At 36.0% G+C, this 22,033-nt stretch overlaps 9 protein-coding genes, 1 non-coding gene and 1 pseudogene across 13 annotated transcripts; 8 read left to right on the plus strand and 3 right to left on the minus strand.

The window, feature by feature from the left end:
* Positions 1-823: 823 nt before the first annotated feature.
* On the plus strand, positions 824-1,947 carry C30A5.16 (uncharacterized protein). The gene is made up of 2 exons (NM_001268027.2): positions 824-996; positions 1,807-1,947. Exons 1-2 carry the CDS (start codon positions 957-959, stop codon positions 1,923-1,925), a joined length of 159 nt encoding a protein of 52 aa, NP_001254956.1. The 5' UTR covers positions 824-956; the 3' UTR covers positions 1,926-1,947.
* Positions 1,948-4,830: 2,883 nt separating this feature from the next.
* Positions 4,831-6,399, plus strand: C30A5.4 (annotated as a pseudogene). Its single transcript has 5 exons — positions 4,831-4,913; positions 4,961-5,237; positions 5,410-5,800; positions 5,846-5,938; positions 5,981-6,399. Coding segments are annotated over exons 1-5 (1,263 nt in total).
* Positions 6,400-7,701: 1,302 nt separating this feature from the next.
* On the plus strand, positions 7,702-8,985 carry mob-4 (MOB-like protein phocein). The gene is made up of 5 exons (NM_066397.6): positions 7,702-7,769; positions 7,817-7,943; positions 8,054-8,133; positions 8,178-8,264; positions 8,310-8,985. Exons 1-5 carry the CDS (start codon positions 7,710-7,712, stop codon positions 8,625-8,627), a joined length of 672 nt encoding a protein of 223 aa, NP_498798.2. The 5' UTR covers positions 7,702-7,709; the 3' UTR covers positions 8,628-8,985.
* A 97-nt stretch (positions 8,986-9,082) lies between these two features.
* Positions 9,083-12,594, plus strand: rfs-1 (RAD51-like protein 1). The gene is made up of 5 exons (NM_001382934.2): positions 9,083-9,280; positions 9,375-9,743; positions 9,794-9,913; positions 9,960-10,037; positions 12,395-12,594. The coding sequence occupies exons 1-4, from the start codon at positions 9,107-9,109 to the stop codon at positions 10,032-10,034; spliced, it is 738 nt and encodes a 245-aa protein (NP_001370362.1). The 5' UTR covers positions 9,083-9,106; the 3' UTR covers positions 10,035-10,037; positions 12,395-12,594.
* fbxl-1 (F-box/LRR-repeat protein fbxl-1) lies at positions 10,435-15,265 on the plus strand. Of its 2 annotated transcripts, none has more exons than NM_171210.8 (7): positions 10,435-12,594; positions 12,645-12,727; positions 12,775-13,164; positions 13,212-13,413; positions 13,463-13,963; positions 14,352-14,430; positions 14,717-15,265. In NM_171210.8, exons 1-7 carry the CDS (start codon positions 12,478-12,480, stop codon positions 14,743-14,745), a joined length of 1,401 nt encoding a protein of 466 aa, NP_741248.1. In that variant the 5' UTR covers positions 10,435-12,477; the 3' UTR covers positions 14,746-15,265. The 2 variants fall into 2 exon arrangements, with proteins under 2 accessions (NP_741248.1, NP_001379603.1); NM_001392151.1 differs by having other exon boundaries at positions 12,395-12,594; positions 14,352-14,577; positions 14,717-15,165.
* On the plus strand, positions 10,468-10,650 carry C02F5.15. Its single transcript, NR_101835.1, has one exon. It is a non-coding gene; the product is annotated as a small nucleolar RNA C02F5.15 (small nucleolar RNA).
* Positions 15,256-17,216, plus strand: henn-1 (Small RNA 2'-O-methyltransferase). 2 transcript variants are annotated; one of them, NM_001322688.3, is made up of 7 exons: positions 15,256-15,304; positions 15,492-15,943; positions 16,022-16,156; positions 16,207-16,561; positions 16,609-16,722; positions 16,796-16,896; positions 16,947-17,216. In NM_001322688.3, the coding sequence occupies exons 1-7, from the start codon at positions 15,263-15,265 to the stop codon at positions 17,074-17,076; spliced, it is 1,329 nt and encodes a 442-aa protein (NP_001309472.1). In that variant the 5' UTR covers positions 15,256-15,262; the 3' UTR covers positions 17,077-17,216. The 2 variants fall into 2 exon arrangements, 1 of the variants encoding a protein (NP_001309472.1); NR_136348.1 differs by having other exon boundaries at positions 15,263-15,304; positions 16,796-17,076.
* On the minus strand, positions 17,131-18,119 carry C02F5.14 (MBL fold metallo-hydrolase). The gene is made up of 3 exons (NM_001038257.5): positions 18,058-18,119; positions 17,368-17,600; positions 17,131-17,306 (listed from the first exon to the last, which is right to left on the minus strand). Exons 1-3 carry the CDS (start codon positions 18,061-18,063, stop codon positions 17,222-17,224), a joined length of 324 nt encoding a protein of 107 aa, NP_001033346.2. The 5' UTR covers positions 18,064-18,119; the 3' UTR covers positions 17,131-17,221.
* A 667-nt stretch (positions 18,120-18,786) lies between these two features.
* C02F5.5 (uncharacterized protein) lies at positions 18,787-19,513 on the plus strand. The gene is made up of 3 exons (NM_066401.4): positions 18,787-18,906; positions 18,951-19,265; positions 19,346-19,513. The coding sequence occupies exons 1-3, from the start codon at positions 18,817-18,819 to the stop codon at positions 19,460-19,462; spliced, it is 522 nt and encodes a 173-aa protein (NP_498802.1). The 5' UTR covers positions 18,787-18,816; the 3' UTR covers positions 19,463-19,513.
* Positions 19,514-19,532: 19 nt separating this feature from the next.
* tsp-2 (TetraSPanin family) lies at positions 19,533-20,540 on the minus strand. The gene is made up of 4 exons (NM_066402.2): positions 20,416-20,540; positions 20,192-20,326; positions 19,881-20,144; positions 19,533-19,831 (listed from the first exon to the last, which is right to left on the minus strand). Exons 1-4 carry the CDS (start codon positions 20,476-20,478, stop codon positions 19,589-19,591), a joined length of 705 nt encoding a protein of 234 aa, NP_498803.1. The 5' UTR covers positions 20,479-20,540; the 3' UTR covers positions 19,533-19,588.
* A 65-nt stretch (positions 20,541-20,605) lies between these two features.
* Positions 20,606-22,028, minus strand: tsp-1 (Tetraspanin-1). Its single transcript, NM_066403.7, has 5 exons — positions 21,943-22,028; positions 21,511-21,648; positions 21,101-21,367; positions 20,988-21,053; positions 20,606-20,947 (listed from the first exon to the last, which is right to left on the minus strand). The coding sequence occupies exons 1-5, from the start codon at positions 22,000-22,002 to the stop codon at positions 20,744-20,746; spliced, it is 735 nt and encodes a 244-aa protein (NP_498804.1). The 5' UTR covers positions 22,003-22,028; the 3' UTR covers positions 20,606-20,743.
* Between the last annotated feature and the right edge of the window lie 5 nt (positions 22,029-22,033).

Raw genomic sequence — 22,033 nt, forward strand, 5'->3', positions numbered from 1 at the left:
CTACCGTATCAAACAAACGAAGGAGGTTAAACGAAAAAGGAAAAGGATGGATGTGAAGAGACACATGAGCTTCGTCGTTGTCGCCCCGCCGATGCCCGAGCAGAAGAGTCATACATTAATAATAAGGTGTGGGAAGAAGAAGAAAGAAAAGAGACTACGATCGGAGACAGAAATTGTCGGATTTTTAAGAAAAATAATGAAAAATAGAAGGGATTGAGAATGTATTTTATTCATGATTGGTCAAAAAAGTTGAGAATGAGATGGGTCCCGTGTTTTCTTATTTCTTGTGTAATAATGGGGTAGTTTATTTTGTATTTATTCGGGGTAGCTTTTCTATTTAGAAAAAAATCAGATTTTAACTGCCGTAATGGGGTTATTCAAGTAGTGTCGGAAAATTAAAAAGTGTAGAAGAATTATTTCACAACTGTATTCAAGTATATAAAAACATGTATTTAAATACATGTTTTTATATACTTGAATAACCCCATAACAGTTAAAATCTTGATAACTGATTGCAAGGTGATTCTACTTCTAAAAATTATAGATACTGACTCGTTAAAGTTCAGAAATTTTGAATGAACTTGTTTTCAAATTCAAATTTTAAATTTAATCATAAGTTTTAGCAGATATGTTTTTTTTGCTCATATTGTTCATTCATTTCAATATTAAATCCATGTGTGCTCTTTTGACACTTTAGTCAATTAGTATCTTTCTTCCTCTTTCCCTTTCTATTGTTCTCACTCAAGTACTGCAAGCTGCACCTTTTCATACGTGTCTCACTCTCTATTCCACTTCTATTCAACTCTATAATCTCTCACGCTTCAGATGAACACTACAATACTGTGCGGGAAAATGAGTGAATGAGCTCATAGTGTCAGGAGCCACGCGCACAACACCAGATGGGTACATTCCGGCTGAGGTATTTCAGTTGGTGAGCAACTGACATTGCACACGACATGACAGCTTCTTCTTCCTCGTTTTCTGGAGTTATTAGTGGTATGATGGTCAAAATGAGAAATATCGTGTGATTTTGCGGAGAATTAGAGAATTAATTTGGAAGATGAGGAATGAGAGAGAGAGACGAGCAACATGTTGCACTCAGTCTTTCTTCATTTCGTGACTGACTCGAATCATAACTTCTGCTTCTTATTCTCCATAAGACATCCTACCAATTTCGGTAGTTCATATGGAAAATATTAAGAAGGATGAGAAAATTGTAGGGAACAAGTATCATCATCTGGTGTTTGAATAAGGAATTAGGAAGAGCAGATTATCGCGGATATACTTAACCGAGCAGATGATACTTCCTAATTTTACTACATGGTCTGAGCAAATACAGTAATACAATAAGCATGACTAAAAGCTAGACTATGGCTTAAACTGTGTTACTAGAAACTAGGGAAATATTATAGGTTGATTTTTTTTACTCAAGGTTCACGTTCTTTGGAATAACTTTCTGCCAACTTTTGGTAACTTCTTGATTTGTAATTTTCTGAAAGCCTTTTGATGCTTAAAAACTGACCTAGCTACTTTAATAGTCTGCCAACAATTTGCCAATTAATTTGAGAAGCTTTAAAAAGATGGATATTGTCAGAGAGTAACCGAGTACCAAAATAATAAAATTGCAGATTTCAAAAGATCTGAGTTACCGTAGTTCTTCCAATAGAAATTTTAATCTTTGGATCACAAACTCTCGTAATTGAAAAAAAGCTTTCTTAGTTTCTTTACAGTTTAACTTAAAATTTAAAAAAAATCAATACAGATTTGACTTGATCTTTACAAGTTTGCTTCAGGTTTTCCATTCAGAACGCAATGATTCCTTTACATCTTTGCACCGACATACTTATCCATTCGCGGCTCCCATCAAACTGTCATTATTCCTTTTCTATCCTTTCCCCCTCCCCATTTCAATTGCAATTGAGTAATAATATTTCATGCGATAGCAATAAACCGTTTGTGGCAACATGTGTTCTCGGTGAATCGTGACATGTGCACGTTTTGGAGTCATTTGTCAGTTTATGAGGTACGAGGCAGGAGAAAAGAGCAAAAGCCGACAATACGGTCAGAGCGGTTGTTCGGAAGGTGTACAAAAGCCTTTTAGAGCAATTAGGAAATGCACAAACAGGGATTTTACAATGAAAACAAGATTATCATTGTTTATTTGTTATTTTCAGTTGGAACACTGTAGGAGTTTTTGCTGAACAAAAAATTGGAAATCCTGAATTATAAGTCGAAAAATGCTAACCCGAAAAAAACATAACCCTAGTGTTTTGTCTTTCCGGAAACTTGCGGATGATCTGAAAAGGAATTTTTACTATTCTTTGGGGCATGTTTTTAAGAGAATTAATAATTTTCATTTGGGGAAATTATACAAGTTTGTTATTATATTATTGATTTTTAAGTTTTAATAGATTTTACTAATTTTTGGTTACCAAAAACTCACTGCTCTACTTTGATAGCTCATATTTTGGCAGTGTTTTGGTTTGCCAAAGCATTTTTAACAGGTAATCTATAAAATAATTTTTTTCCAGATATCAAATATTTGAATATCACAAAAATAACCAATACAAACTGTCAATGTGGAGTTAATAGTAATAAAGAATATCATCAAATTTTAGAACGCCTTTTGATATTTTTTCTAGAATTTTTGAAGATAACTGTTATGTAATCCTCAAACTTGAAATACTATATCTTGAAAACTTCATATATTATATTTTTATGTTGATCTTACCTGTTAATTCCTATACAAACATTTACCTGACAGCTGGAGAAACTGTACCCGATACACACAAGTCGTTACACATACTAACTTGTAATCCAGTTATGAACATCTGTCATTACATGACCTGCATAGCTAATTGATAACAGTATTCTCTAAAGAGGAATCTATGAAGTGCCATGCCGACACCAGACGCTTGACGAGTGCCATGACACGAGTCGGGAGATGCTGCAGAAACAATGATGACAGCCGTCTTTTGATGTCTTCGTGTCTTACGCAACATTACATGCATTCGTTCGGGATATTGAGGTATAATTGACTCAGTTGTGCAGAAACGTTATAGATACGGTTTTTGGGGAGGGGAATTAAAAAATGGATTTACCGAGTTATATTAAAATAAAAGTTAACGCCTGTTAACTTTTACTTGGCCTTTTATTAAGTTTTTTTGAAGTTCGAATCCCGACAACTTTATCAATTTTGAAATTGAAATTTTCTTATTTTTAATACAGAAAGATGGTACTTTTTTGCACTGTTCCTGTGACTTTATTTTGGTCTGAAAATAAAAAATCTTGCACCCACGAAAAACTGCTCGAATTTAATTTGAATTTTCTGAGGTTTCTTTTCATGAGCTGTATTTTTTCTTAAGTCACTTTGAATCGTTATATCTCTGCTTGTTTTGAAGTTATCTATAAACAAATAACTACAAAATTATAGAAAAAAAATATGTTGTCAATTGATAATTTTTCAATAGAACAGACGACTGAGATATAATCTGCCAAAGTTGAACGTTTTTATGTTAATCTAATAATGTTTCTCAATTTCAAAAGTTGGCAGCTATAATCACTTTTTTATCAATGAGCTCGTACATGTTCACTTATCTTTATGCTAATTTAAAATCATTACTAAACCGATTATATACAATAATCCGTAAATTAATTAACCGGCAGTCTAAGAGGGGGTAATCGTTTTCATTCCCATCTTCTTCCGCCTATTAATGCAGTACGGTATGTTTTCGTTTTTCGGTGGAAAAAAGATGGTAGTTATCGACAGGTGTCTTGACTCGCGCATTTGCGGTTCTTTGGAGTAACCTTCCCATTGATGGAGCAACTGAAAGCGCGGAGCATCCGACCGAAAGAAAGCAGGTGACAGCGTGGTAGGAAGCATACACAAAAGGATGAAGGTACGAAGACAATTATGGAAAAGGATGGGAGGATCACGCTTGTCAACATTTCAGGTTTGAAATTCCGAATTTGGAAGTTGGGGATTTATTCACTAGAAACTAGTTGATATGGGAACTCTTCTGAATATATTTATTCAACTTCCAAGATGTTAATTGTATATCCACTGCAAAATTCATTAAAAATGCAGTGACAGTTTACTAGGAGACAAACGTCTTTTGATGGCTTCCGTATAACCAATGATTTTTAAAAGTTTTCTGAAGACATTGAATTGCCGGAGAGAATCTAAAATTGTTGGCTGAAAATTCACGCAAAATTTACAAAATGTTCGGTACGTTGCAACTAGAGAGTGTGCTCTATTTTAATGACTTATATCTCGGCTCTCTATAGAGAAATATTTTGCACTTATCTTGTTAGTTGACAGTTTTTGAATACAACAAAAAAGAACGAATATATTCGCTTTCAAAGTAGAGCAAGGGTGGTGCAAGTCTATTAGGGGAAACACAGTAAATTAATTGTCCCGTTCATTGATGAATTACAATTTTCAGGTGGAATAATATATTTGATTTTCTCGATCTTCCAAGTATCCAAATGTATTCAACAAAATTCCAGAAATCAAGGATAAAACTGAATGAAAATGTGTTAATGGAATCGATTTGATAGGTGTTTCTGCTTTAAGCTTGAAAAAATTAACTTAAAAAATAAAGTTTTAAACGTATTTTTCTACTATTTTTCCGTGGTACCACGAAGAACCATGATAATCTTGTTTTTTTAAACTACTCTCAAAAATAATTTATTTCACATTATTGTCGCAACAAAATGGCGGAGAAATCGCAAGCTCCCGTCTCGAATTGAAAAATTTCAAATGGAGAGGAAACTGCTCACGAAGCTCGATCCAAAGCAAGATCAGGGAAGAAGGATCGGGTCGTGGCAATGTCTCCAATGAATCGACAACGCAAAAATAAGTCGAATGTTTTAAATGAAAAGGATGAGCGTCCAGGTTGTATTATTAAAGAGTTAGTTTAATCTTGTAATAATTCTGAAATTAATGAACATTTTATAGAAAATCAAGCGTTCGTTCGATGGCAAAAACTCAACCAACATCAGGTCGAACTATTTCTCTTAGTGAGATTAATAAGCCTATTGCTTTGTCGAAAAAGAATACTGAAATCAAAGCAGCAGTTGAGATTCAGAATCGATTGACGAAGAAAATGGCGAAAAACTCTGAGAGAAGAAAAAAAATGGCACATGGACCGGAGATGACTGCACAAAACCGAACACAGGAGAGAATTGATTTTGTTGAGTTCCTCGATCGTCATTATCAAGTGATGCAAGCCGGTGTAAGTACGGTAAAAGTGGGATTTCACCTTGAAATTTGAATGTTCTTGCGCTTAGCACCGCCCATTTTAAAATCAATCAGCGAACTTTTGGAGGGAATTTAAATAAACTGAGGAGTTTTTAGGTTTTAGGTTTTTGACTGATCTTTTTCTTTTTCACGAATTCTTTTTCCAGGTTCACAAAATGCACTACACAAAGGAGGAATTTGAGAATGTGATCTACGAGGCTCAAACCATCTTCTCATCGGAAAAAGCTCTTGTTGACATCGATCCACCATGTGTCGTAGTTGGAAATCTTCACGGACAATTCAACGATCTTATCAACATGTTCATTCTATTGGGACGTCCTCCTGAGACAGTTTATGTTTTCACTGGTGATTATGTTGATCGAGGAATGATGAGTCTGTATAATGCTCTTATTCACCTATAAGATCTGCTATCCCGAGAATATTGTGCTGCTCCGTGGAAATCATGAAATTGCAAGAGTCAATAAAAAATATGGATTCTATGAAGAATGCGTGACTTCGATTCCAAAGTGTGGAGAGGAGATTTGGGCTTTGTTCCAGGTATGTGTTCTCATTCTAGACTTTCTATATTTAAAAATATTTCAGCGTTGTTTTAACAATCTTCCAATCTCCGCTTTGATCGCTACAAAGATTCTATGCATGCATGGTGGATTGTCTCCTGCTCTGACATGTCTTGATGTTAGTTAACAGAAGTCGTTTTTCCTAAAAATTCCATTTCAGGAACTTCGCAATCACCCGAAACCAATTCGTAACCCATTTCGTGGAATTGTGAATGACATGCTCTGGGCTGATCCGGATCCATCTGTTTTTGAATGGAAGACAAGTTCACGTGGATCTGGCTTCACCTTCGGAACAAATGTGATTGATGACGTTTGTAAACGTCTTGGTGTCGAGCTTATCATCCGTGCTCACCAAATGTGTTTCGATGGTTATTGGGTATTGAGTGGACGGAAGCTTATCACCATCTTCTCTGCTCCCATGTACTGCAACTTCTACAAGAACACTGGATGTGTGTTGAAAGTAGACGAGACGTTGGGGATTCAGACGGTCGCATTTGTTCCAGAATCGGAGAATATCGAGAAGATCATTGAAGAGATGAATCGTGTCTGGGATATTTCTATTGATTGTATTGAGTAATACTTGGAATAAAGTTATGGAATGATTTCAATAAGTTACAATTTTTTTAAACAATTCTCAAGAAAAATAGTCACACATCCTAGAACACGAGCAAAGCGTTAAAACAAGGTGACACACATGATAAATAGTTTATTCAGAAAAGAATTGTGAGGATCGTTTCCATTGGCATTTTGGTCGTTCAAAGGGCTAGAGAATGATTGGAAACTGAAAAACCATATTTTTGAAATTGTGTAGTTGGCCTGTTGTGTAGAGGCCAACTACACAAGAAATGTTTTATTTATTCTATTGACGTGACCGATGACCTTTGAAGAACTATGAAAATGACATCGACACGTGGCCAAATATTGAACTCGAACTTTCTCTGTATGATGATTTATTCTGGTTTTAAGTTTTACCAATAAACCCTGCTAATATTCAACTCTTCGTGTCTTTGAGACATAACACAAAGGGCTGAGAATGATTGGAAACTGAAAAACCATATTTTTGAAATTTTCAGAATTGTCTACTAATATACTGTTTGATGGAAAATCCAGGTCTTCGCTGTACAGTTTATAATTTGGAATTTTATTCTCTTTTTAGCGGCCACTGTAGCTGAGATCGTGGAGAGACCCATGCAGAGAAACTGCTTGTGCCTTTAAATTAGAGTATCAATTTTTCACGGAATAGCGATAATCGGTTACAGTCCGTTCTATCTAGAGGTCTTTAAACTTTTAGTCAAATTAAGTCTGTGCTCAGGCACAATAAATCTGAAAAGAATTATAACTCGAACCGATTTTATGATAATTTGAAATTATTAAAATTACATCCAATTACAGTACCCTCGTGACAACGAAAAGCGTCTCTTTAAATGACTACACTGATTCTCCGAGTGGTTCTTGCAACGATATCAGTAATAGTGGTCGCTACAAGTGCCAAAATATAATATGTTTAGATTATTTAATAGTATAAATTGAAGTTTTGTATTTCAAATTGCATTTCAAAAAAGGCAAAATTATTGTGTTTCTTATCGTATAAATTTCCTTTTTAAGTTGATTATTGCAACGAAATGAACAGTTTTTTGTTTTTTTTTTCGTACACTCCTGCCACGAATCATTCTATTCTGTAATTTATGAAAGGAAATTACAGAATAGAATGAGTATCTGCCAAAGCCTCGTAATGCTAAACAACGCGCGCTACGACACTCCGTTCCACAAAACAAATTTCAATTTGCCTCTTTCATTTTTCTTGCGCTCGTTTTTCAAACATTTTCAGCTCAAAACACGTGTTATTTTTATAATTTCAAACAATTAATTTTATGTTTTCAGTTTTAAACATGACGGCCGCTACAGAAAATCGAACTGTTCGGCGTAATGGTCCGGGAACAAAACGAGCAGTGAGTTAAACGTTTTGAATTGAAACCAAAAACATTTCGTGTTGCAGGATTGGAATAACTGGTCGCCGCTGGCTTTTGAGGAAATGGATAGTGCTCTGAACATTCAACAGTACATCCAACAGACGATTAAAGCGAATCCAGCTGATGTTGCCACAATTTTAACTCCTCCATTGGGTAAGAAAGCTGAAACTTTATTCAAGAATTAGAAGAATGTTCTTTAAAAATAAGAAGAATTCAGTTTCATCCTGAGTCCACGAATTATTTTCTAAACATCTTTACTTCAGATCAAGATGAAGGAGTGTGGAAGTACGAACATCTTCGTCAATTTTGCATCGAGCTCAATGGCTTAGCTCTTCTCCTCCAAGTTTGTGTTCAATTTTATTACATCTTCAAGTATTGGGTTTTCAGAGAGAATGTATCCCAGAAACCTGCCAACAAATGACCGCCACCGAACAATGGATTTTCCTGTGTGCCGCTCATAAGAACCCAAATGAGGTATTTTTCTAACGAGAAAATGTTTATAAACTTCTTTAATTACAGTGTCCAGCGATCGATTACACACGTCATACACTAGACGGAGCCGCCACCTTGCTCAACTCGAATAAGTATTTTCCAAGCCGAGTCAACATCAAAGAAATTTCAATTTCAAAGCTGGGATCTGTAGCTCGTCGCGTCTATCGCATATTTTCGCACGCATTCTTCCATCATCGTAAGCTGTTCGACGAGTTTGAAAATGAAACTCATCTCTGCAAGCGATTCACCACATACGTGTCGAAGTACAATCTGATGCAACAAGAGCATCTTATTGTTCCCATTCTTCCAAATCAGCAGCAACAACAACAAACAACGGTTCAATAATATACTTGGCTTCTCCAAATTTTCTTGCACAAATCGCTAATCCATGATAATTTAAAAATATTTCTATTCTACCCTACATCTCATTCCTACCGTCATTTTTTTCTCCATTCTCTTTTTTTCCAACACAGCTCCGTTTTCTAACTTTTTCTTCTACATCCAGCTTTCGTTTAGTCACAATCTCTCCGATGGGAAAATGCACATTCTTTCTTCCCTTGTACCATTTCCATCCATGAACTTCCTACTCGATACATTTCTCTCATTCGCTAATGATCCCTATTCGAATCTATCTCAAGTAATACTTGTACGTACCAGATGAGCTACAAAGTAGAAAACTTGCGAATAAATTAATAAATGAGAAGTCACATAATATGATTTTCTGTTGTAAACAGTTGCTTGCTCCTTTATTTATTTATTTTTCATTTTCAGTTTCTCAAATTCTCTGTGCTTTCACACAGGGAACACTAAATTGTTAAACTCCCATGGATCCTTCTGAGAATGTATTCAAATACGAAACTGCCTACGATCTTCTGGTACGTCTTGGAGCAGAAAGACTGTTTTTGAGAACATGCCTTTCAATTCTGGATCCGGTTCTAGAACTTCATCCAGGAAAATGCTACGAAATTGATGGCGATTTAGGAGTTGGTAAAACACAGGTATGAATTCATATATTTTATTTAGAGAATTTTCCATAACATTACTAAAAGTTTTTAAAGACTCCAAATTTTTAATTTATCTTTTTCTCTTCAGATATGCTACTCATTTGCGGCGAAATTTCTTCAAACCAAAAAAACTGCAAAAATGGGCTGGATCGGTGCGACTCCTCTACGAACGGATCACCTTCTTTTACATATTGAACATTTTGGAAATCAAACAAACGAAGATATTCTCGACAGAATCGTGTGCAAAAGAGTAGAGAAAATTGCGGAGCTTCAGGATTCTTTAACTCGATTTTTGGATACAATAAATCTACAATTGGTGATTGTTGAAAACATTGACGCTATTCTCCATGATACTGTTTATCATAAGGAAATGGGAAGATCAATGCAATCTGATGTTGTCGAGAGAATCAGAAAATTGACGAAATTAGAGATTACTGTGATTTTGACAAATCACATTGTAAGAAATATAAGCATTTCTAAATACCTACTCAAACAATTTATTTTCAGACACACTGGCGTGGGTACCCGGCACCGGCTCTCGGAGCATTCTGGTCATCACAAATCAACAATCGATTTTTCATAGAGAAGCGAAACGACGACTCAGATATCAGAATTGTTTCTGCAATGGTTATTGAAAAATTTCGAGTATCGAATTTCAAAGTTTAATTTTCAGAAGGGTGAACAAGATGACGGAATGAATCGAATCGAGTTCAAGATAGGTGATCGAGGACTCAAAGCAGTGGAATGACGGGTACCACTATTGTTGCTCTTTTAATAGTTGTGCTCAATTAAAGTGGAATTTCTATCCATAGTGTTCAGAGTTCCTTCACTCAAACCAATACATCAACACTCACTCACTCACGCAGTTCGCTCACTGCTCTGAGCGTCTTCTCGTCGTTTTGTGCGCGAGCGCCCGAGACAGACACGAGAGAAGCGTCCACTGGCCATCTCCGCAAAACAGGGACGACGAAATAATATGAAGCGTTGTGGAGAAGCTGTAGAAACGCAGAGACGAAACGCCTCGTGATTCGGGTCAGCCCCACCGGTCGAGCCTGCGTCTCAACGGCGTTCGCCGTTTCTCGTAAAGAATGAGTGCCCGCGTCCAGACCGGCGTGTTATATGTCAGCTGATTTTCGTTCAAATCGTCGTTGCCCATTTCGCCGTGTGGAAGAAGAAGATCACACGACGAATCGTTTGATAGGATTCTTCATTTCCTATTCCAATTCTATTTTATGGAATGTGAAGTCTGAATATCTCATCTTATATCCATAGGCTTACTGGGATTACTTACATCCTCGTTAATAGAATTAGAAGCCATCTAAATCTAGACGGAGTACGGTAGTCAGGATGATGTGTTGAAAAATGATTTTTAGAAATGTGCTCTCTTTATACAGATGCTCAAATTATTCATCGTATTTGAATCTGGAAAAATGGTTTAGAATAATATTAAGCTATTCTAAGTCTATTCTAAGTACGAAGTAGGTAAATTGCAAAGTTATAGTTTCTTCTGGGTTACTGTATAATGTTGTTTATCGAGTGCACTCGAGTGCTCTTATTCTTGTTTTTTGCTTGAGCCCACTACAAGACTCCCACTACAACTTTTACTGCTCATTCGACAACCAGATTATGCTTATTTTTGTTTTCTCACTCTCCCGTTCTGTTTTTTTTCACGGGCAGTTACACCACAACAACCAGCAGAGAATGGGCAAAATATACATTTATTTGTCCACAAATAAACAGAACACTCTTCTTTTCGTCGTCTTCAGACACCCGTTTCATTCTTCTGAATATCCTTGAAAAAAAGTAATATGTGACTTTTTGGCCTCTTCCCCCCACTCGCATGATGCTTTATTGGTCTCGCAGCATCTATATATTTCGTAGAGAATGTGAGGTTTTAGGAGTAGACAAGACGAATGTTTTTTATAGTCATGTACTTTGCTCCGGCTGGTACCGACATTTGAGAGAGTCCCCGGAGGCGCCGAACACATTAGACATGCGTGTAGACGAACAATGAATAAAAAGGAATTTATGATGAAGAGCCTCTATACTCGTATATAGAAAATTGAACTAAAAGAAAGTTATTTTTAAAATTTTGCTTCAGCTTTTTCTTTCGTTTCCTTTTATGACGTTAATTTTAAAAGACGAGCCTATAGTCTAGTATCAAGAGTTCGCTCGAAATAGAAACGTTCGTCGTGAGAAAGTTTTGAATCTTCTGAATCCTCTCTTTCCAGTAATCCTAATAGCTAATTTCATTTCATCTTTTTCATGAAGAACCACTAAACTATTTTGTGATTCGAATCTATAACCTATCCTAATTCGTCCTTGGCGTCAAGTTAAACCACCTGGCCAGTTAGGTCTTCCATTATTATCTTTTCTCAACAAATATCTTAATCTATAAACTTCTTTCATTTTTTTCCTCCAAATAAGGAGCGTGCGCCCATCATCACTTAATTCTGAATGTTATATCCGCCATCTGCATTTTATTCAATGCCAAAGTACAAGCCAAGGACTACTGATACTGAAAAAGACAGATGTCGGGGTGGATGACAAAGAAGAGGCGGGTAGAACTATGAAGACGAAGGTCGTTTCAATGGATGTGGTGGTGGCCAGGTGTTCTGTTTAGTGTCAGATTCATTCTCAACCTTTATCGATGTCTTTATTGGTTACGCTTCTGGTTTCTGGGTAACCACCGCTCTCACTGAAGTTCGTTCTGTTTTGCTCGCAGATATTTCAAAACTTCACTGCCAATGACGGAAAAAATATTTTAATGAAATTTTATAATATGTCCCATTTTGACACTGTTGTAAATAGAAAATTTCTGAAAATATTCAAATTTTCTTCGTTTTCGTGGCAAATCTTAAATATTTATCATCTCCTAAATATGTGAGCTAATTGGATTTTTTGAATAAGAGACTAATGAATGATTATATCTGTGCATCCTATTTTTCATCGAATTTCCGCTCTGACGTCAGTAACTGCAGTAAACACGCTCACTTTTCCAGCAACTAGTCGGTGTGCACTCTCTTGCTTTTCCTACTTTTTTCAATTCTTCAGAAAGACATGCGCTTCGTTTATTCATTCTTTTTCCCAGAATATCTTTTATTTCAGATCCATTTTATCCACGAGCAACGAATGTTTTTCTTCTAATTTTCTCCGTCCATCATCTATAGTCTCGTATTGTGTTTGAATCCATGGAGACGGCTGAACGAATAAGTGCTGCGGCATCTGCAGCAAGCTCGAGACGTGCCAAAAGATTGGCTCAACAAGCTCATAAGACTCATCCTGTCATTCAAGCCAAACAAAATCAGGTAAAATTTTAGTGATTTTTATTTTAAACTATAATACATAGTTTTTTTAGATGTACTTGATTACGACGCTTTCACCAGCTCAAGTCGATAATTCTCTAATCAATCGTGTTCTACCAAAGGAAGTTCTGCTCAAGTGAGACATTGATTTATAAAGCTGTTATAATCTTCATCACATTTCAGAGTTTTCTCATTTCTTGACACCAAAGCCCTCTGTCGATCGGCTCAGGTCTGCCGCTCATGGAGCATACTTGCGTTGGATGGATCTAACTGGCAGCGCGTCGACTTATTCACATTTCAAAGAGATGTCAAAACTGCAGTTGTCGAGAACTTGGCACGTCGTTGTGGAGGATTCTTGAAGGAACTTTCATTGAAAGGATGTGAGAATGTGCATGATTCAGCTCTCCGAACATTCACATCGAGATGTCCAAATTTGGAACATTTGAGTCTTTATCGTTGTAAACGGGTTACCGATGCGTCATGCGAAAACCTAGGTCGATACTGTCACAAGTTGAATTACCTCAATTTGGAGAATTGCTCATCAATTACTGATAGAGCAATGAAATATATTGGGTAACTAAACGAAGTTTTTATGCCTTTAAAGTAAATTTAAATTTCAGCGATGGATGTCCAAATTTATCATATCTCAACATTTCATGGTGTGATGCTATTCAGGATCGTGGTGTTCAGATTATTCTCTCAAATTGCAAGTCACTCGATACTCTGATCCTTCGTGGTTGTGAAGGACTTACTGAGAATGTGTTCGGATCTGTCGAAGCTCACATGGGAGCTATCAAGAAACTGAATCTTCTGCAATGCTTCGTAAGCAAACATTTTAAATGAAACAATTTTCGATAATTACTGTTTTCAGCAGCTCACCGATATTACAGTTCAAAATATTGCAAATGGAGCTACCGCTTTGGAATATCTGTGCATGTCAAATTGCAATCAAATATCTGATAGATCATTGGTATCTCTTGGACAACATTCTCATAATTTGAAAGTACTGGAATTATCTGGATGCACACTTCTCGGAGATAATGGATTTATTCCACTTGCCAGAGGATGTCGTCAATTGGAACGACTTGATATGGAAGATTGTTCCCTAATTTCTGATCACACTATCAACTCACTTGCAAACAACTGTACGGCTCTTCGTGAGCTCAGTCTTTCACATTGCGAACTTATTACGGACGAGTCGATTCAGAATTTAGCCTCGAAACACCGTGAAACGTTGAATGTTCTGGAACTTGACAATTGCCCGCAGTTAACTGATTCCACGTTATCTCATCTGAGACATTGCAAAGCTCTCAAGAGAATTGATTTGTATGATTGCCAAAATGTTTCAAAAGAAGCAATCGTTCGATTTCAGGTATGTTATATTTCATATTACAAACTTAAATACGATTTTATTAAAAAATCAAAAACATCTCTGAAATCTATTTTTTTTTTAATATTACCCAGAAAAAATTTGCAATTTTCGGGCAAAAAATACAGTACCCGGTCTCGACACGACAATTTTTTGTTAAATGCAAAGAGGTGTGCGCCTTTAAAGAGTACTGTAATTTCAAACGTTCGTTTCTGCGGAATTTTCGTGGTTTTTCATAGTTTCTCGACGAAAATAAAATAATTTATTTTTAAAACTTAAATATAACAAAAAAAATTAAACGACAGTACAAAGGCGCACACTTTTTGCACATAGCAAAAAATTGTCGTGCCGAGACCGGTTACCGTATTTATTACATGTTCTCCTATTTCAGCATCATCGCCCAAACATCGAAATTCATGCCTATTTTGCACCGGTCACTCCACCAACGGATCAGGTCGTAAACCGCGGTGGTATGTTGTTTTAAAAAAGAGCCCGCGAATATATATATAATATTCGCATGGTAATTATCCATTTTTCTCTCTTCACACAAACACTTTCAACTTGCACACATCTCTTTCAATTTATCGAATACAATCAGGCACACCCGGTCTCAAAAGGTATGTAAAAAGAAACAAACTGAAGGCATGGTGTGGCTGGTTGACACACGAATCTAACAAAATTGCGTGAATCTCTAGACTTAATACTACTTATTAGATTTCAATTCATTCATCTATTGCTCAATTATTTATTTTTCAGGTATATGTAGATGCTGTGTTATCTTATGACTGCATCTATGTGCCCTGTTCTACGCGATCTACAGAAAACTGGTACAAACTGACGAAATTGACGAAGTCTGACATCAACAGGGCACCGTGCGCTCACCGGGTTGAGGCACAACTTTGGTATTCAATTAAAAATGTTCTGAAATTTTGAAGCTTAACTATTCAGTAGATTTATATTGTTTCTTGGAAATTCTTCATCTATTGCCCGCTATTTTTTGTATTCCTTCGTTTCTATCCTGATCCTACTGTAGCTACTGGTAAATTTGTTGAAATTGTTTCCAAAGGGAAATCGGTGTAAACACGCTCCATAGAATTTTATGAATACGTTTTGTTTTTCTTCGGCGTCTGCTTTTCTCATGACTGTACATTTTTTTTCAATTCGAAATTATTTTCTTTTTCTGTCAAGAATAAAATACTTGCCCTCTTTACAAATTCATCAACGCGTCAGTTCTTGTTATTTTCTACACTTTTTATTTCTTCAAATCTGGATTATTCATTGAAATAATATTCCAGATTAGAAATGGCGCACACCAGCGATGGATGGGGAGCTCCATATGATAATGTACGTCAATTGATAGAAGAAAAAGTAAAAAGTTAAACATGATTTGCAAATATTTCGTCACAGAAAAACATATTCGGACCAGAAATTTTTTGTTTTAAGTTTGAAAAAAAAGCATAAGTTTAGATTTTACCAAAAAAAATCCCAATACATTATTCCAATATTACCGACGTAGTTTCCAAATTTTAAGCAAACCTACGTCGAAGCTTACGAACAACTGGAAATTGCACTTTTGGAGCCACTTGATCGTATTCTTGAAACGGCAAATGTTGAAGAGTTTCGTCCAAAGTTCAAAAACCATCAGGATCCAAATGATAGAAAAAATAAGAAAAATAACGATGAAGAATGGAGAGATTCCATTTATAATATCGCAACGGATGAATCGGATACTGATGATCATGAGCAGAGAAAGAACTTTTTTCAACCACCACTTCAAGTTCAAAGAAACTCATTCGTTAAGAATACTCTGATGGAATTCAAAAGATCTTCTCAAATTGATATCAGCCGACTTGCTGTGATGGGATGTGGAGAAATGTCGTTGGAGAAAGGAATATGTGAATATCTTGGATCTTTTGGAACTATCAATGTTCTTTCTGTCGATATTGATGAGCCTTCGTTGTCTATTGGACAACAGTTGCTGGGGTGAGTTGAGCTACATCTCATTTTAGATTTCCCATAAATATATTACTTTTGAAGTAAAGCTGAATCTATTTTTTTAAGAAAACATTTGGAACGTAATGCAGAGATCTTAGCTGTGGAAACAGGACTTCCAGTGCTGATGCGATCATATGTCGGAGATATTCTTGAACCAGATCATCGCTTTGCCGATGTTGATGCGATCGTCTCAATGGAAGTGTGAGAATTTAAAAATTTTCCACCAATCGATAATACGTAAATTATTTCAGCGTTGAACACATCCCTCTTCCAAATGCGAAAAAATTTGTCGAAAATGTTCTGGGGACTTTGATGCCACGCATTTTCATTTTTTCTACGCCAAATCATGAATATAATGCAGTATTTGGAATGGAGCCTGGCGAGTTTCGACATGGCGATCATAAATTTGAGATGAATAGGAAAGAGTTCTCGAATTGGCTGGAAGAGCTTTCAATTCGTTTTCCGCATTATCAAATCGATCCACCACATTACATCGGAATGACACGTGGCTACGAGAATCTCAGTGGTGCTTCTCAGGCTGCAGTATGTCGCCTCCAAGTAGATCTCAACACAACTCTTCCGCAAGAAGTTACACCATACGAAATGGTTCCTAAATTATTAAATATTGTTTAATTAGATTTTTATTTTCTCAGGTTGGGCACTTGCCGTGCAGATTGGGATCCCGATTGATTGCTTATAATCTTGTGAAAGAAGCTTTTTTGGATTGGTTGGAAAAGATTGAGCTTCAAGAGCACGAACCGAGAACGGTAGGTAACAAATTATTCAGATAACTGTAGATATACTATTTTTAAACATTTCACAATATTAGCATAATTTCAGGACGGCTACTCTCCTTATTGGATTTTTAATGTCCAAAACATTCTTCATCATCTGAAAGCGCCGGTCAGCTTTGCTCTCACTATTGATGAAAAAGTAGCAATGCAAGTTTCTTCAGTAATCGGAACAGTTGAATTTTAAATCTTATTTTCAGAAAATACATTCAAGGAATGACCAGTCGCAAAGTTCATGCCGAATATTCACACGGTTTTAATGGTATTGTCATTTTACAAATGCATTCAAAGGAAGAGCTCATCAAAACGGTTCAAGATAATACACTTTAAAATTGCATATTTATTTTCTCCTCATTCATTGATGTTTAACCGCGTATTTTTCATCAGCTTTATGTTTTTTATTATTCACTTCCGAATGCGATGTTCTACATGGATAATACAATTTTAAGTTCATAAATGGGTTATTTAAAATGTGTCACTTCTTATCAGTATCATCATCTCCAAAAAACAAACGGGACGGTAAAAATCGTTCAGCTTTGTTTTCCTTTGCATACGCTTCTCTGAAAATAACCACTGGAATATTTTTTATTGCTCCAAACACTTTTCCAGAATACGACCTACTTCAGAGCTGCAAAATCAATATGGGTTGGAATAATTTTCGTATCCTCTTCAGTCAAGTTTCGTGGAATTTCAGCTCCATTTGCATGATCGATATTTGAAAGATCCAAAATAATAACATCTCCATCTCCTCTTACTTTTGGTACAAATGTGTCACTAATATCATCTTCGAACATATGCTCCAAAGTACAAGATGTTAAGAGAAATGAAGACAGAAGTATGGATGCAGTGATATACTGAATGAATGCTATTATTTACCAAAACGCGAAATTCTACGATTATTCCCTCAAAAGTACGGTATCCGGTCTCGTTACTACTTAATTTTGTTGAAATGCAAGAAAGTACGCGTCTTTGAAGAGTACTGTAATTGTAACTTCCGTTGCAGCGGAAACACATTAATTAGGTCAGAGACTCAAATATGACAATAAAAAGCACACCAATTTTGTAAAAATTGTGCGAAAAGCCATGGAACCCCCATTCAAATTCTGCAGCAGCGAGAGTTTGAGATTACAGTAATCTTATAAGGAACACACTTTTTCGCAATAAACAAAAATTAGTCGTGTCGAGACCCTCCACCGTGTTTTGAGGGCCAAAACTAAAAATTTCTCAAACTCATCGAAATTTAATAATAATAGGTCTAAAACAATCTCTTTGCAACATCTCAATTCTCAATCGAAACAAATTAAAACATACCTTCATTTCTCGGAGATATAAAATACTGGATCGAAACCAATCAAACCGAGACGAAAATTTCTCGTATTTGATATCAGAAATTGTTCGGTTTGCGACGCTTTTTAACAAGGCCAAACAAGTGAAAGTAGGCGGAGTTTATGGTCAAATCACCGGATTTTTGGAAGATTGTTTTCTCTCGGTTTCATCCGACATTTCTCTGCCAAAGATACTGTAGTGATCGAAGTTTTTGAAAACATTTATTTAAATAAATACTTTTTGGCATTTGGTTTTTCTGAACACAGCACATAATCCCGGACGCCTTCTTTTCTTTTCAAGGTCAACGCGTAAACACATAATTCAGAGGACAGGTTCTCAGTTTTTCAAATTTCAGTTTATGTGGCAAACATTTCACGAACCAAGGGTTTTTGGTAAATCACATTTCAAAGACTATAGTCTAGAGACTATTCTGAAAAGTTGAATTTTCTTTCACTTATGACAACACAAATATACAAACAAGTGTTAGAGAAAGTTGGGATTTTTGATTAATAAGAAACCAAAGAAACAAACACTTTTCGAGTTCATATTTTTTAAATTCCAAATTAATACAAATATCAAAAGGATGAACTTTTATTTACAATTTAAAATACACTTGACCTTTTCCTTTTTCACCGTGGCACAAAAAACCTTAGGGTCATTTGTAAGCGTATTTAACCATAGGATTCAAATTGTTTTATTATTCGTAAATCGATCCTCCATTAGCATCTCAAATTCTCTCCATCAATGTCGTATATGGAACAAATCCCACCTTACGAGTACTACAAGTACGTGTTTGGAACCAGATGTGCCGTTCTTGCATGCTCATCTTTTGAGGTTTGTGGTTTACTTATATTTAATTCCAAAGAAAACATTTTCAGCTTATGATGGTGCTCTTAGGTTCACTTGGAGATAGTAATGTTCTTGCAAAACTCTTCTATCTCGTGTTCCTTGGTGCTTCTGCTGCAGTTTCTGGTTTCAATCTTCAACAGAACATCGATGGTCGTGATGAAATTAAAAAGATCACCGGATCCGGAGACAATGAGACTCGTGGAAAAGCAGCTGCTCTTGTCGGGATTCCAGCTCTTGCTGCAGTTTTTGTGTTCCTGTGCGTATCAGGTCATGCATTCTTCTCGTTGTTCGTGTTGGTTCATGTTCTCGCTTCAATCGGACAACTCGGTATTGAAGCTTACGAGGTAATGATTCTAGTTATTTAGATTTCAGGATAACAGCAAGATAATCTACAGGACTGCTCATATCTTGATTATTTTTCCAGGTGAGAAATGGATTCTGTATCAAAGCTCCAGAAAACAAGAAAGCTGTAGCTGATTCGTACGATCAAAATTATCAAATTTTGAATATGGTTCAAGACAGTGTTTTTGACAAGAAGTGATCTCTTTTGTTCCCATGGACTATCTGCATTGAATAAACGTGAAAGTTGCTGATTTTTGTGTATTATCTGTTTTTATCCAAAACATTTTTTAATACTGCTACGTACAGGGCCATTAATGAGAATTTTTTATTCCGAAGATTCCCATGCAGGATTCTCATGTTGTGCTTCTATCTTCCTCAGCACATTTCTGGGTTCAAATACTAAAACCAAGACGGCAGCACCAATGATGACAATTTGAAGTAACAGTACGGGAATCAAGATAATTCCAGAAATCATCATTGTATTATCAACACTATTGAATAGAGCAATATCACATGAAGGAGCATTTGGACATTTCCATTGCCCATCTTGAACTCCACAGCAATTATACTGAAAATGTTTTCGATTTCAGTGGATAATGAGTTATCTACTGGCCTACCGTGTTTTGAATTATGGAAATATCAAAAACAGAGTTTGTCAAATAAATATCATTTGCAAAACGATAAAGAAGACTCCGAAGACTTCCACGCTTCGACCAAAGAGCAATACTTCCACCGAGCTCCATTATAAAGAATATGACTATTAGAACTAGACATGTGGCTAGTACAGGCTTCTTTTGGCTAATTGCTCCAATTAATCCAATTATGGACAGGGGACCGGCTATAATGCAAAGCCCGTAAATGCTCCAGTAGACTGAATAAATCTGAAAAGCTGGCTTTGTTTGTAAATGTTTTATCTGTGATAACTGACCCAAGATCTCATGTCGAATTTATCATCTGCCAAAGGTTGAGATGAATTGTAATTGAAAACTACATCTTTGAGATCACGTTCATACGATTTATCCTCCATCAGAGAACCCCAGATATCTAGTCCGATTGAGCAAAACTGAAAATTAAATAGAGCTCTAGTCGTCACATAGAAACAAATTAAAATCAGAAAGACTTTCAAAAAAGTGAGAAAGTACAGTAACCCACCAGCATTGCAAGACTCAAACAGAATATTGTGATCCTTGAAATAAAGGCAATCCTTGACGTCATTCCGATCTAAATTCTTCCGAGATGTTTTAATATTATCAAAAGGTATACAAAACTCGTCAGTTATATCATTTTGACCGTAAAATACGGGGTGGAGTTATAAAAAAATGATGTTACGAAATAAGATAAGAAATGTTTACTCAATGATTAACCCGTAGATAACAACAAGACTATAATTACAGTAATGAAATTGACATGTAATCAGGACACATTACAACGTGTGGAATGATTCAGAACAAATGAATGACAAGGGTACTGTAGTTCGTCTTTAAAAACGAGTGTCTTCGGTGATGTCCGCAAGTTGGGTTACTCTTGGCTCGTAACTGTACTTGTAGGTTTTCTTCCTTGAAATCAATATGGGAACTGGAAGAATGATAGCAATAGTTTGAAGGATCAGAATAACAAGAAGTATGATTCCAGATATCATCATAGTGTTATCCACACTATCAAACACTGCCACATCACAATGAGGCTGAAAAAATTGAAATATTAAGTTTATGAAAATTCAATACCTTTTGGGACATTGGACCGCAATACATAACGTTGAATAGTGAGTTCTCGATACCGCAACAGTTGTACTGAAAATTAATGCATTATTAAAAATTCCTAATTTTTCAGAGCCCACCTTATCCTGAATAATCTTCAAATCATTGACTGAGTTTGTAGTATACATAGCATCAATCAAACTGTTTGTATTATCATGCAATGAATTTCTTCTTACAAGAACAGCCACTCCACATCCAATTTCTAGTGAAACTAGAACTATGATCAGTACGAGATAAGTTATCATAAATCCCTTTCGTTTTGGCCAAACACTTGAAATCATTCCCAAAACAGCTGTGACAACGGCTCCCAAAGAAAGGCCGATAATGCTCCAGAATACAACGATGAGCTGAGGTTGGTTTAGATATTGACTTATTTATGCTGTTAATTTTTATTCAAACTTTAAAACAAAACTAACTCTACAAAATTGGCTTCCACACGGGACCAAGTTCTTTGCCGGAAAACTATAACCAGACCTAGGTGATAACTTACCCAAACACGAATATTAAATTTAGCATCAGCAAGGCTTTTTGGATCATCATACTTGTATATGACATTCTTTAAATCGGTGTCAAATGAACTGTCATAACCCATCCAAAATCCAACGGCAATCAAAGCAAGTGCTGCTAGCTGAAATAGGGATCCAATTTTGAGTTATACTTATGAGAGAAATTTATTTTCGTTAATGCTAACACTTTTGATTTGAAAACTGTCAATTGTTACATTTAGTAGTTCAAGCTGGCGTAGTCCTTAAAGAAGTAGCTTCTGCCTTATGGGATACACATGCTGGTATTTTTGGACATGTGTGGAATTATATTTTGAGTATTTCCTATTTTGCCATTGTAAATCTAAAAACGCTAATTGTTTCTCTATTTTCCAGTGCGCTTTTCTGAAATTCGCTTCCTGTAAAATAAGTAAACTCACAAGCATTGCTAGATCGAGAAAAAACAAGACGGATCGTATGATAAATTTCCAAGTTGCCATTTTTGATCTTCTGCCGAGATTATTGCCTGAA

The sequence above is a fragment of the Caenorhabditis elegans genome, chromosome III (assembly GCF_000002985.6).
Source record: "Caenorhabditis elegans chromosome III".
NCBI lineage: Eukaryota > Metazoa > Nematoda > Chromadorea > Rhabditida > Rhabditidae > Caenorhabditis > Caenorhabditis elegans.